At 37.9% G+C, this 14918-nt stretch overlaps 1 protein-coding gene across 1 annotated transcript; it reads left to right on the plus strand.

The window, feature by feature from the left end:
• Nucleotides 1-325: 325 nt before the first annotated feature.
• On the plus strand, nt 326-13364 carry LOC306871519 (ankyrin repeat and LEM domain-containing protein 2-like). Its single transcript, XM_079419531.1, has 13 exons — nt 326-441; nt 3336-3779; nt 5464-5658; nt 6509-6702; nt 7011-7199; nt 7584-7706; nt 7800-7872; nt 7961-8130; nt 8234-8340; nt 9545-9735; nt 10012-10840; nt 12151-12282; nt 13029-13364. The coding sequence occupies exons 2-13, from the start codon at nt 3359-3361 to the stop codon at nt 13255-13257; spliced, it is 2853 nt and encodes a 950-aa protein (XP_079275657.1). The 5' UTR covers nt 326-441; nt 3336-3358; the 3' UTR covers nt 13258-13364.
• The last annotated feature ends 1554 nt before the right edge of the window (nt 13365-14918 follow it).

Here is a 14918-nt window from a genome sequence, read left to right on the forward strand (position 1 = left end):
GTTAAGCACATGCAACAAGGACACATTTTTATGAATTTTCATTAATGACTTATTTAAAATTGTCAAATATAATTGATATGGCATGGCAAACCGGATGGCACATGCCAAATTTTTGTGATCAACTTTTTAAAATGTACATGTGATTTAATAAATACACAAGTCAGCCACTAGGCATCGCTGCTGAAACCCGTTCAAAGCATGCAAAGACGCATCGAGCAAGAGACACTTCCGGGAGGCACAGTTTCCTCCAGATCTCTGTGAACCCCATGTTTTTATTTGTACATGATTATAGCTGTTTTCCTACAGAAAGAGACATTATCGAGGGCGAGATATTTAGTTCCTGTTTTGCCACTATAAGTGTCAGGCATGGCTGTGTGGAAACTAAGCATGTAAGGAGCTCTTTGGAGTGCAGCCTTCATACATTTGCAGACAGAAGCAGAGGTAATATTTAGAGTTTTTAATCACTGTTCTTAAGCTTATCTCCCTTTTTGTCTTCGTTGGCAAAGTAAACCTGTCATTGTTAAATATGACGCGATGAGATGCTACATTAGCATTAGTATTTGCTGTATTGTCGGATGTCATTGTCAAAGTATTGACTTTCAATATAAGTATGACTGATGCCTAGACCGACTCTTTCGCGAATCGGTTCTTTCGAGCGATTCGTTTCAAACTATTCCGTCAGTCCTTTACGTAATGACGTAACATCGCGTTGACGCACATTACATATGTGACCCCGGACCACAAAACCAGGCCAATTTTTAAATTTATTTAGATTTGTACATCATCTGAAAGCTGAATAAATAAGCTTTCCATTGATATAAGTTATGGTTTGTTGGGATAAATCTGAAAATCTGAGGGTGCAAAAAAATCTAAATATTGAGAAAATCGCATTTTAAAGTTGTCCAAATGAAGTTTTTAGCAATGCATATTAATAAAAAAAATATTTTTTTATATATTTACGGCTGGACATTTACAAAATGTCTTAATGGAACATGATCTTTACTTAATATCCTAATGCTTTTTGGCTTAAAAGAAAAATCGATCATTTTGACCCATGCAATGTATTGTTTATCAGGTGAAACTATTGATACTCGTGCTACTTATGACTGGTAAACGGTAAAATATGAAGTGCCTTATGAAATTTTAAATGTAAAATGAGCATTTTTATCAGGCTCCTATGTTTAGGTTAAGTAATTTTACTTGATTGTTGGCATTTGTTAAATCACCCGGGTTGAGAATTGAACCTTGCTGCCTGCACACGACTAACTGGGAACGTAACAGCAATGTATAGGTCCTTTTCCATGCAATAAAAGTGAAATAACTGAACATAAATATAGGAGCCTGATGAAAATGCTCATTTTAGAGGAACATTTTACACGGCACTTAGAGGCTTTTGCATCTGAACTCTTTAAATGTCAAGGGTAATTATTACAAAATATAGTTTGTATTTTATCTTTCTTGCATTTCTGCAAATACTTTTACATGAACTGAGTCCTTAACCACCTTCAAGATTCGGCTAAAAACACATCTCTTCCATCTTTATTTGACTCTCTATTCTAATTCTATTCTTTAAAAAAAAAAAGCCTTTTAGACTTGCATGACTTATTCATTTACTGCTTGTTTTCTTTAAAAAACACTAGCTTTTCTATTCTTTTTGTATTTTATTTGTTTGTTTTCTTCTTATTTATTATAAAATTAACAAAAAAACAAAACAAGAAAGGCCTTGCTGTATTCTTTTTCTATTCTGTTTCTTTTAATTTATTATATAATTTAAAACGTGTACAGCGTTAAGCTGAGACTTGTTATAACACTTGCATATCATTGCGCTCTTGTTGATTTAGGATAAAAGCGTCTACTAAATGACTAAATGTAAATCTAAATGCGTCTCTAATTTTGTATATAATAATACTTGGATAAAGTACAATTTTCCACCCCCAAATGAGTTGAATTTGTGAACGAATCATTCAGATTTCTTTAATGAACCTGTTCAGTCGATTCACTGAAAAGATCCGATGCACCCGGCTTTTGAAACACATGAAGCCTGCCTGGCGTACTGAGCATGCGCAGACCGTTCCACGCGCATGCGCAGCCCGAGCTGTAAACAATGCGACCCTTCCAGAGCGTCATATAAAGGTTTAATAAATCACACATGCACATCTGCTCGGCGCCACTGTTCAGCTGATAGATGGTAAGTGGTGCAAAAATAACAGGTGACATTTTCATCCCCCGTGTTTTGATCTGTCATCTCCATTAATCAGGATCATGAAATATAGACAAAAACTACAATGGATGGTAGTTTGGGCGTGACTCCTCGGTTTCAATAAACTTTTAATATGTTGCAGATGCATGCTTGCTTCACAGGGGATGATATTTAGAGGAGTTTAGTTCAGATGCGATTTGTGCAGCCCTCACTTCATGTCGCATGTTTCAATAACAAGGCATCATGATGCTGATGCTGAAACATAAAGGAAGTCAATTATTTATATATATTTGGTCACACTGAGAGAACTTTGTTTTCGTGTTGATTGGAAAAAGCTATGGGCAGTGCTTGCTTAAATGCATGATAAATAATAAAGTATGGGATCTATTTTTAAATTACTACTAATGTTACATTAGATATAGATACAGATTGCTGTGTTTTTGTCTAAATCCATCTCATGTTTTTTTGGGATTGTCCTCATACAGAATAATTTTGTGTTGGTTTTTGTTGTTTTGTTTATTAACCAAAATTTACTCAGTGCTGTTAAATAAGTGTGTTTGGTTTCTAAAACCTAAACAAATGCAAAGAATAGAAGAGTATTTTATTGTTAATCTTTTATTGCTCTTTGACACATTTCACATGCAAAAATTAAATCTTCTCATGTTTGTTTGCTTGAAAAAAAGATATCAAGTATATCCAAGCCATCTCTTCGTCAGAGAACACCAAAGCTCGTGAGAGAGTGAACCTGTGCTGCCCTCTATATAAGTGTGTGTATATGCATATCATTTTTTATTTAATTTTTTATAATGTTTAATATTTATTTTAGAATTGCTGCTTTTCAATCCTGGCGATGTGTACTATATTAAGTCTGTACATTTGCATTTGTTCTTCATGTGTGCTTTTTTGTGATGCCTTGACAATAAAAAAGGAAGTATATTGTTTCTCAAAAGCACCAGTAGAGTGGCAGGACATGTAAAGTGCCCTACCTGTTTTACACTACGTTTGTTACTATTCCCAGCTGATGCTGTTATCAGCATGAGACCTATGGGGGTTTAGCCAGGTTATACTCCCTTTTCTGCTTTCGTATCAATTTCTGTTTGTAACCCCAAATGTGTGTGTTGGGGTTTTTTCTTAGCAGGTAGCCATAGAAGCAGAAGCATGGATGCGGTGCTGAGCAGGTTGAAAGGTCTCACTGCTGACGAGTTGAGGGAGGAGATCATTAAAGCCAACTTGAAATGTGGCCCCATCACTGCCACGACAAGAGCCATATTTGAGCGTAAGCTCGCCAGGGCTCTGGTGGAGGATGCTGGACTTACCGAGCCCGACAGCAGCGGTGGTAACAGCTCTGGGAGTGTAGTGCCACACTGTGCCACATCAGCAACCCAAGATTCGGTCACAGGCGAGGATGGGGATTTTGGGTATGGCATGGGCCTTAACCCACCTGAGGAGGAGGCTCTGAGTGGAACAGTGTGCCCTTGTAATGTAGAGAATTCACAGACTCCCTTGAAAACTGCACAGGTGTCGCCCACATTTTTCTATGGAGTGTGTCCATTGTGGGAGGATGTGCTGGCTAGGAATGGTAAGAGTTTTTACCTTTACTTTAGACACCTGGAATTTTTGATGTACACTAGGGGTCATATGATGCTTTTTTAAAGATCATTATTTTGTGTATTTGGTGTAACATAATATGTTGATATGCTTTAATGTTCAAAAACACAATATTTTTCAAATACTGTACATTATTGCAGGTCCTCTATGCCCCGCCTCTCTCAAACGCTTAGTATTCTACAAACTAAGTCCCTCCTTCCGAAAAGCGCAGTGTGCTCTGATTGGCCAACTGACCCAGTGCATCCTGATTGGCCGAACACCACAAGCACTTGTCGGAAATGTAATGCCCCTTTCCATAATCGCGAGCTTCAGCTTTCAAAATAAAAGTAAAAACAGTTAATAATGTCCTTAGATTTACCATCAGTTCAAGCCCGAAAGGGGAACAGAGTTGCGTGACAGATACAGTGATGAAGCTCGTATGTGTTAAGACAGCTGACTCCACTGTGATATGACCATGTGTCTCTCTCTCTCACACACACACACACACACACACACACACAATTCGCAAAACTCCGTGTTTGAACGGTCAATAGAAACTACTAATAAAAAAATACTTGCTGATTCAGAAGCGCCAGATTGTTATAGCAAAGTCAGAATTACCTCCTCTCCTAGGTTCACATGTCGTCCATAAAATGCGTTGTGATAACATCTGGGTTGTGCTGTTCTGTTGCAAGTAATCTTAATGATTCCTAAATGCCAAATAAAGTGCTTTTGCATAGAAACACAGTGTCTCCCTGACACAGCTGCATCAACACTACTGCGGTTACTGAAACCACGCCGCCTTTCTTTGCCTGAACATTTGGGCTGCATTATGCAAATATTTCCACATCGTGACGTAGACATGTGGGGGTGTGTTTGAATGAGCCGTTTTAGGGGGGCGTGGACGAGTCTGAACTTTAATAAAGAATATCTCTTTGGTTTTGAGACTTTAGTCTTTGCAACTTCAGGGATCTTATCTATGCACGAACAGCTTGTAACACTCCAAAGAGAAAGAAAAACTTGAAATCGCATCATATGACCACTTTAAACAGTTTAAGGTTGGTAAGATTTTTAAATGTTTTTGAAAGAAGCTTCTTACGTTCACCAAGGCTGCATTAATTTGATCAAAAATACAGTTGGAAAATATTATTACAATTTAAAATGGCTATTTTCTGATTTAATACTTTAAAATGTCATCATTTATCTTTGTGATGGCAAAGTTCAATTTTCAGAAGCCATTACTCACGTTTTCAGTGTCACATGATCCTTCAGAATTCATTCTAATATGCTTATTTTTGTGCTCAAGAAACATTTCTTAATCATCATCAATGTTGAAAACAGTTGTGCTGCTTAATATTTCTGCGAAAACTGTAATAAATTTGTTTTAATACAAAGATCAGTATTTATTCAAGATAGAATGTTTTGTAACAGTTTTAAAGTCTTTACTGCACTTTTGATTCATTAAATGTAGCCATGTTTAATTTTTATATAAATAAAACTTTTTAATGGTAGAGTTTATGTGAAAATTATAAAATTTTTGTTCCTTTGGTAACAGCTTATTAGCACTCTTACTACAGAGTTGTTAGTACAATAGATTTTTACATGGTTATACTGTGCAGAGATGACTCAAACCTGTTATGTTGGTGTGAGATTGTTATTTTCCTCTTCCTCTTTAGAGAGAGCCCACGTGTACACGGATAAGAAAGAGGCTTTGCAGGCTGTTAAAATGATGAAGGGAGCTCGGTTTAAAGCTTTTGCCAATCGCGAGGATGCTGAGAAGTTTGCCAAAGGCATATGCGACTACTACCCTTCGCCCAGTAAAAGCACTCCCTGTGTTTCTCCTGTCAAACCTGGCCTGGCGTTTTGCAAAGGTGAGGAATTATCCCAGATGTAAAGCCCATTTGAAAAATAACTTTGATTTAAATGTTTAGAATTTAGTGTTTATAGAAACAGCCTTTGTGCAAGCCAGCATTGTAGGCTACTCTTCCAGGATCAGGAAATAGTCTGATGAAATGCGCTGCACACACTCTAATATTTGGGTTGAACTGTTCTGGATCAGTGTTTTAAATACAACTTAACCACTGATTTCTAGTTGTGTCCTCTTTTGGAAACCCAAACAAAGTACTTTTTTATGTATATGTATACATTTGGGCGGTGTTATGAAAATCTCCCCACACTGTGACGTCGACATGTGGCGGCGTGGCAGAGTCTTAACTTTTATAAAGAATATCTCTTTGGTTTTGGTCCAATTTCAGGGATATTATCTATGCACAATCAGCTTATAACACTCCAAAGAGAAAGGAAAACTTGAAATCACATCATATGACCCCTTTAACCTTCTAATAAATCAATAATATTTTACACTTCCCATAATAACAACAAAAGATCAATAATTAATATAATATTTTTCCAAACACTTGCCCTCACTGAAAATGGGGCAAGATGTAATTGTTTTTCCTCCTCCATTGTTGTTGCTTCCTTGTTCCGACAACATCATGTTATTATTAAATTAACTAAAAAATTTTTTTTTTAAATTTATGAATTGATTCGAAACGAAGACTGAATCGCGATTCATATGTGAATCGATTTTTTTTTTCCCACCCCTAATATGAATGATTTATATTTAAATTTCTGAAAATAAAAATGTATGTTAAGCTAAGATAATCATGTATTAAAAACTGTAAATGTAAAAGTTTTTTTCTGTTAAATTCCCAAAACTAGACCACCCATCTATGATGGAGGCAGACACAATCAACAGGGAGAAGGCGAACAGTTTTAAGAGCCCTCGGACGCAAGATTTAACGGCCAAGCTAAGGAAGGCTGTGGAGAAGGGAGATGAGATGGCCTTCACCGAGCTGGTTTGGAGCAACCCTCGTTACCTCATCGGGTCAGGGGACAACCCCACTGTAGTCCAGGTGAAAGCTTTTGTACCGTAATCTGTTTGTATGAAGTTATTTTGGCTTTTTTTTCACTTGATATGGTGAGCTGTTGGCTTCTTTGCAAAGTTCAAAGTCTCTTTCCAAACTAGCCTGGTATCTTAATATTATGTTATTTATTTGCAAACCCAAATATTTCCACATGCACCATTTTCCCATGTCTATGAATTCATCTGTATACTTTAAAGCATGTTCTTCTATTTTATTTTTTATGACATATTATCTAAACAAATCAATCTCTCAGTGCTGTTTTTCTGAATGTTCCTCTATTGTAAATGTGACTGCAGGAGGGCTGCAGGTATAATGTGATGCATGTGGCTGCTAAGGAGAACCAGCCAGGCATTGTTCAGATCCTGCTGGACACTCTCGAGAACCCAGATTTCATGCGGCTTATGTATCCAGATGATCAGGAGAGCATGCTGCAGAAACGCATCCGATATATCGTAGACTTGTACCTTAACACCCCAGATAAAGCTGTAAGTGGTGCTTTTTATCTGTCTTTGCTATTTAACTGTTCAAATATTGAACATATTCTGATAAGCACAAAAATATTGTGTGCTGTGAAATATTTCTACAGATATGTATCACTTCTGAACACTTCTCTTAAAAAAACTAAAAAAACTCCAGATGCCATGTTTAAGATTAAAAACTTCTAAATGCATTGTAGCATGATGCATTCATTGCTGCCTCTGAATTTGACAATATCAATAAAGACAATATCATATAAGCCAGCATTATTTTGATGACACCGTTTGGAGCATCTGTTGTGTCTGGTACTTTCATATTATACTTTGAATACTGTCTAGGCAGGCGGCTCACTAGGGGTTGTAACAGTGAATGCTCTGTCTGGTGTTTCACAGGGATTTGAGACGCCGCTCCACTTTGCATGCAAGTTTGGCTGTGCAGAGGTGGTCAATATACTCTGTTCTCATCCAGATGTCGACAAGAACTGCAAGAACAAGTACAACCAGAAGCCCTCTGAGGTACAGCAACTGTGATGCACTACCTTTCATGCTGAAGATTTCATAATTATCGAAGCTTATCTGTCAGTCGTCCAATGTATTCTCTTAATTTAGGTCATTTGTGAAAGAATGAAAGAAAAGGGTAAAATTCAGGAGGTCAAACAGAAGATAAATGAAAATTTGGAAGGTAAGTCAGCGACTGATTTGCATTCATTTATTATACTTTAAAAATGTTGTATTCTTTATTTCTAACACTGATTTCTGATTGGCTACAGATCGATTATACATCCCCTTATTGAGAGCTACTGATAACTCCTCCCAACCTGTGATTGGTGCACCTTGGTCCCCTGAGCCAATGGAAAATCTGTCACCACGGTTACCCAGAAGCCCAAAGGATCCAGTTATGGCAGTCAGGGCCTTTGCTGGACCTTTAAGTCCATCTAAAGTGAGTTTTATGTAGAATATATAAGAGTTTTGTGCTAATGTGTTTAGTCATGTAGTATGCCCTAATCAAATTTGTATATGAATTAAAAATATTTTTAATATAGGCAGATGAGTTCAGACGAGCGTGGAAGACTCCTCCCAGAGAACGGGCAGACCATTTCCACAACATCCTAAAGTCTGACCCAGACCGTGGAGCAGAAAGAGTTGGCAGGTCAGCGCTAAGATATAATTTAAGGAAGCTGGACATCACTTGTATTATCATCAGAGGCGGACAGTAACTAAGTACATTTACTTGACTGTAAAGGACTGTACTTAAGTACACTTTTTGAGTATCTGTACTTTACTTGAGTATTATTTTTTTCTGGAAACTTATGACTTTAACTTCACTACATTTGAAAGACAAATATTGTACTTTTGACTCCACTACATTTCTATCAAGGTCCTCGAAGCAGAAAGTCTTTACCATGTAGCAGCTTTGAAAGTCAGTGGGTGATTATTATTATTATTTTTTCTTCTTCTTCTCTAAAACGTGACTTTCTTTTTTTCGGACAGTTTATCAGTAATCCCTCTTGTAGGGCTACATGAAGTGATTTCCCAGCATTTTCTGAACACTGACCAGTAGCAAATGTGATATTTATTTACAACAGTTCAATAATAAGAAGTTGATATTGTGGTATATATTAGACACAATATTGTCTGATTTTGCTAAATTGTGTACGTGAAAATATTACCTATAAAGCCACAGAAGAACTGTTGTGCGTCTCCTAATAAAACACAATACAGGTGATGGACTTGAAGCAGCACTGCACAGACTGTTCTGTGTGTGACATCAAAGTACTGCAAGAGCAATTAGACAGCATTTTTAACATTTTTGTTTTGATGTCAAATAATCTTGCTGCTTTGCTTTTTTGACAAAGCAGTGTTGCTGTTGTAAAGTTATACAGCTACAGTTGTGATGCTGGGTTTTAAAGCTGTGTGCACACACTGTCAGAGCTGTGTGAGATCACTACCATCCTGCTTTTGTGGAGGTGGTTAGGGGTGTTAAATAATAATAATTATTATTATTTATTTATTTTTTTCCCATAGGTTTTTAACATTCCAAAAGCTCTTTATTCCAAAGATACTACAAGCTAGTCAGTGTATTCAGTAGGTGTAATATATTGTAAGTTGCTTCAGAGGTACAACAATAATAAAACATTGACATAAAAAAGTAAATTTACTTTTGGCACTTTCTTTCTTTACAACTTTCACTTGTAATGGAGTAATATTTGACCAGCAGTATCTGTACTTTCACTCAAGTAATGGAGTTGTGTACTTTGTCCGCCTCTGATTATCATAGACACTTATTTAATGTTTTTGGCATTTAAGAATGCTATTAAGCATTGTTTAAATAATGGTGCCCTGTCTGTGAGCAGAGATCTGGCCCATGAGCTCGGTCACCCCTGGGCAGAGTACTGGGATTTCCTGGACAGTTTTGTGGACCTGCAGTCAAGCGAAGGCCTGAAAATGCTTGAAGAATACCTCAGTAAAAAGGACTTCAGGGAAGGAGCTCACGAGGAGGCTGGAGAGAATGAAACCAGCAACAGGTTTAAAACCCCATCTCCGGGTAAGACCACTGACTTTTAACATACCTGCAAACTTGTCACCTTTTGGGCGAAGTCTGTCATTCTGACAGGGCATTCATCAATGTATATCTAACAGTAAGATGACTGTACGACTGTCTTCAGAAAAGAGGCATTTTCTTTTAATCTTTAATCTTTTTCTTTAATCTCTAAGCTTTCTTGCCCTTACGGTTAAATAAGTTGTTTGCTTCTGTACATTATTTTCAGGGATTTCCCAGGGAAATCCTTCACTCCATGATATGTCCCCTTTTAAATTTCAGGCAAACTGAAGAAGTTCTGTAACTCCATCTCTGTGGGGGCATTTTTGGACGAGGGTGACGATATCAGCCTGGAGGAGATCAAGAACAGGCAGAACGCTGCCCTCACCAGTATTTCTTCTGTGTGCTCCAAAGATGGCCTGCAGGGGGCGGTAGGGGGGCTTGAGTTTCACATCCTACCAGTCTCCCACAGTGCTGACCTCATCGAGGTGGCGGCGGAGCAGGATCTACTGCTCTCCAGCAGTAAAAACGGCCTGTGCGAGCAGGGCCCCGGGGACAGGACTCCAAACGGGGACAAAATATCCCCTCGCATCTGCGGTTCATCAAATTCCTGCATTTTGTCACCAATATCAAACCTAATGGCTGAGTTTGAGAGGATGTCTCTGCTGGATGAACCGGATAGGACAAACCGGGAGAGAAGAAGAAGTGGAGGGAAACGTCACAGAGACGCCCAGGCCACGGAGCTCACCTCTGGACTCGGCCGTCTCTCTTTGTCCTCGGAAGACGACTCCGTGTTTGATAAAGACAGGACGTCTGCGTTACGAGCAGCAGAGAATGATGTATTGGAGAGAAGAAACAAAGTAGATGCGAGGTCCAGTGCAAGTTCAGATGAATACTTTCTGGCCAATGAGATGTTAGAACCTATGAACCAACGGACTGTAGAGACTCCAGGGGGCGAGCGCACGATCTGCGCTAGATCAAAGTCCTGGGATCATGGGGGAAGAGACCTCAGCTCCTCAGGGTCTTCCAGCTCCTACAGATCACTTGACAGTTCTCAGGACTTCATACTGCATACTCCTCCTAGAGTGACGAAAACACTCTTCATCGAAGGGTGAGAGGAGCCTGTGATCACTGTGATGCTTCGATATGAAGGCATTACTCATTTCCAGCAGTATAGCAGCGCATTCTGATATCTAGGCTAACAATGGAATTTCCTAAATATTAGACTTTTATGGTACACTTTTGCACACATATGGGTGTCCCATAATTTTTTTTAAGCATAGACCTTAGGTTAGATGCCACATTCAATTGTGTGCAGATGAAAATGAGGCCAGGATGGATAGACTTGCAGTTTATAATGGCACGCTCAGTGTAAAGGTCCAAGAACTCATGTCATTTTTAAAACGAACTTTTTGTTCATTAAATCTGGATGACGTTAAACTACATTACAGTCCTTCGAACGCACTACATTTATCCCTCACAGTCTTGTTTTCATTCCTGTCAAAAGTTAAATATGGTGCTACCCTTCTTAAGGTATATTGCTCTATAAGTTGTTATATACTGTATGTAACCCTGGACCACAAAACCAGTCTTAAGTCGCCGGGGTATATTTGTAGCAATAGACAAAAATACATTGTATGGGTCAAAATTATTGATTTTTCTTTTATGCCAAAAATCATTAGGATATTAAGTGTTCCATGAAGATATTTTGTGAATTTTCTACAGTAAATATATTAAAACTCAATTTTTGATTAGTAATATGCATTGCTAAGAACTTCACAACTTTAAAGGCCATTTTTCTCAATATTTAGATTTTTTTGCACCCTCAGATTCCAGATTTACAGTTTTCAGATGATGTAGAAATCTCAATTTCGAAAAATTGACACTTATGACTGGTCCAGGGTCACAAATGTAAAATATATGGTTCTAAACCTAGCTGGCCTCAACTGAGCAATTAATTTGTTAAATTTGTAACCCAGTTAGCCACTCTGGCACTTGTTATTTTTCTTCATTCAGTTTATTTAATTGAATTCTCTTAAATACATGTATTTATTTTTTCATTTTATTATTATTTTACTTTTTTGTATACATTTTTATGCATGGTTTTAATTTCATAAGAAACTTTATTACTCCGAATGCACAAATCAGCATATTAGAATGATTTCTGGAGGATAATGTGACACTGAAGACCAGAAAAATGGCTGCTGAAAATTCAGTAATAATACAAAAACACTTTCTGTGACACTAACCATTTGCTGTAAAAAAAACAAATCTTTTATTTAAGGTCCTGTTTTGTACAATCTGTGGATAGTCTCAGAACAAATGTTTTTTAAATAATAATACTAATAAAAAATCTTTCTAGCATGAATGCATAAGCCAAGTTTTTAGCTTTAAACATTCATTATTTCCTTCTTATTTCAGGGATTCGCCCACCAAGTTGGACAGAGAGGTTTTGTCAGCTTTAGGAAATGCAGACATTGACGCTCTGAAGTATCCAGGCATTCACAAATGGAAGAGCACAATTCAGGCATACTCCCACTTAGAAATGCAAAGGTAGGCATGTGGGTCACGTGAGAGGTACATTACACTGTTGTCTAGTACATTACACAACCGTTCAAAAGAGATGTTTTTGTTTGTTATTATTTATTCAGAAAGGGTGCATCAGATTGATCAAAAGTGCCAGGAAAAAAAATATTTTTTTTAAAGGGGACATCAGATTTTCACCCATTTTCCACAAGTTATTCTTAATGAAAAGTCTATAACATACCTTGGTTAAAATTTCTCAACGGTAGTGTAAAACAACACCCTTTTTACCCTGTCAAAAACAGCTCTGTTCACAGCAAGCCGTTTCGGTGCATGTCCCTTTAAATGCTAATGAGCTCTGCTTACCCAGTGTCAGTCAACAATCGTGAGCCTGTGTGATGTGCATCTGGCCAGAATCTGAGAATGGCTTGATCTGAGAAAGGGGTTATTATTTTTGGGGATTTAAAAAAAAAACACTGGGTGGATTTTTATCATTATAGGGTAGTTGTGTGCACACACTGCCAACACACATTCTGTTGTCAAAGATAAAATGTTTTATCACTGTCTCTGTAGTGACTATATTAAAACATGTACTGTAGTATTACACAATATCACTGTTTTCCTGTATTTTTTATCAAATAGATGCAGTCCTAGAGAGTAGGAAACTTCTTTAAAAAACCTAAATGACAACAATAGGCCTTTTTTAAAGACTGCTCTTGAAAACATTTTGTGACAAATATTTATGTGTGCTAAGAGGTCTGTTTTTGTGTTTTCAGCTGGCAGACTCCTGCGGTGTACAAGAGCCATTTGAGGGCTCATTCAGTCACCCCTGGCTCTCCGGCGGGCGGCTTGATGTCCCCCGCAGGTCGTTTCAGCCCAGCCCGTCACATGAGCTCACCGGACCTCTGCAGCCCCGGACGCTACAGCCCAGCTCACTCCAACTACAGTCCCGTGAGCTACATCCAGCGCATCCGACTCAAACATTTCGGCGACGCTCCCATTTAACAAATGCTCTCCATCTCATCCGGCCCAATTTCTACCAATTAGCAACTGAAATAAGCGTAACAATCCAATATGGGATGAAACATCACAGAGGAGAACGGTGTTCTAAAGGAAGCCATGAAATGCTCAAATCGGACTCCTAGTGCCGTGCAAACCGCAGATAGGATCTCGCAACAGGCCATCCTTCAGTTTCTATGCTCCTAGGTTCGTAGAACACAGCTCAAATAATAATATGCACATCTCCTGGGGGGGTTCCCTTAACATAATTAAAATATATATATATATATATATATATATATATATATATATATATTCGGTACTTCTGTGTATTACACCCAGTGTGTTGATCTGTGATGGTAGTATAGACTTTTTCTAACCTTTTTTTGTTTTATTTTGTTTTCTATTGTCTTTCTTATCTCTCTCTCTGTGTGTGTGTGTGTGTGTGTGTGTGTGTGTGTGTGTGCTTGGGAGATGTATCTTACAAAACTGTGTCTTGAATGGAAATGAACAATTTCCCACTTAACACAGTCATTTAAATTGGCGAAAAAAAGATGTCAATGTATAAATGCAGAAACCCAGAGCTAAATTAAAATAATATAGTATTAAATTATTGAATTATTTTTGCTAGTTAACTGTCAGTAGCACAAAATGCTCTTTTAATGGGTGTTTAATGGTTTTTAAGGTTAAAACTGACTGCCAGAAGTTATTTTTATTCCTTGATTGGAGAACTGCCTTAAATTTCTAAAAGAAAAGACCAACTTCTGAATCTCAAAAGCAGGTGTTGGGGAAAAAAAGCAAGAGGACTATAACGTGTGAATATTCCCCTTTTTTAAGTTTAATAAATGTGATTTCTCATTTCTAATTATGCATTTGTTTGCACTTTTAATTCTTTTTGGAGTTTGACGCAGTTCATCGTGAGCAACAGATGAGATGCGGTTTGTCGGAACGACGTGAATCTGCGTAGTTTGAGCCGTGCCACATTCAAGCTCATGCACAGCTGATGATCGATAACGAGAGTGGATGGCAAGTCCGTACTGTCTTGTTACCTTAATGTCATAAAGACTCGACGATTGTGGATCCAGAGTGTTGTAAGTGCACTTTAAATGTGTTCGGAAAAGATCATTGTCCTTCATCCCATCATAAATGGCCAATATTTTAATCATGTCAATGCGATTCTCTCGCTGGCTTTTCAAATGGATCCTTTGCCAGATTCAGCCCATTGATTTTGGAATCAAAGCTACATGACTAGAAGCAGAAAAGCTCAGTTTTATGTGATGAATATCTCAAGGAATCGAGTCCAGAACATCATCTGTGGTACTTTCAGATCATGTGATCTATTTCTTTGGTGCCCATCGTTCTCAGTGTAGTGCTGGCCTGTTGATCTTTGCTTCGTAAAGCTTTAGTGCCTTTGATTATGATCTGTTTGGAAGGGCCCGTGGCTCCTCAGTGTACGACAGGTGCACTGACCCCACATAGAAGCTGAATAGACCTTTTTTTCTGTTTCCTAGGATAAAGTACAGGACAGTAGCATTGGCATATGCAGTGTCTGAATACCTCTTAAATACGATTGTAAGAGAGGAAAAAAAGGTTTACAGTTGAGTTCTTGCTAGTGTTGTATCAATGCCAGCCTTACTTTTTGTTAAATGATGCTTTGTAGTGCCAAC

The sequence above is a fragment of the Barbus barbus genome (genome assembly GCF_936440315.1).
Source record: "Barbus barbus genome assembly, chromosome: 6".
NCBI classification, from domain to species: domain Eukaryota; kingdom Metazoa; phylum Chordata; class Actinopteri; order Cypriniformes; family Cyprinidae; genus Barbus; species Barbus barbus.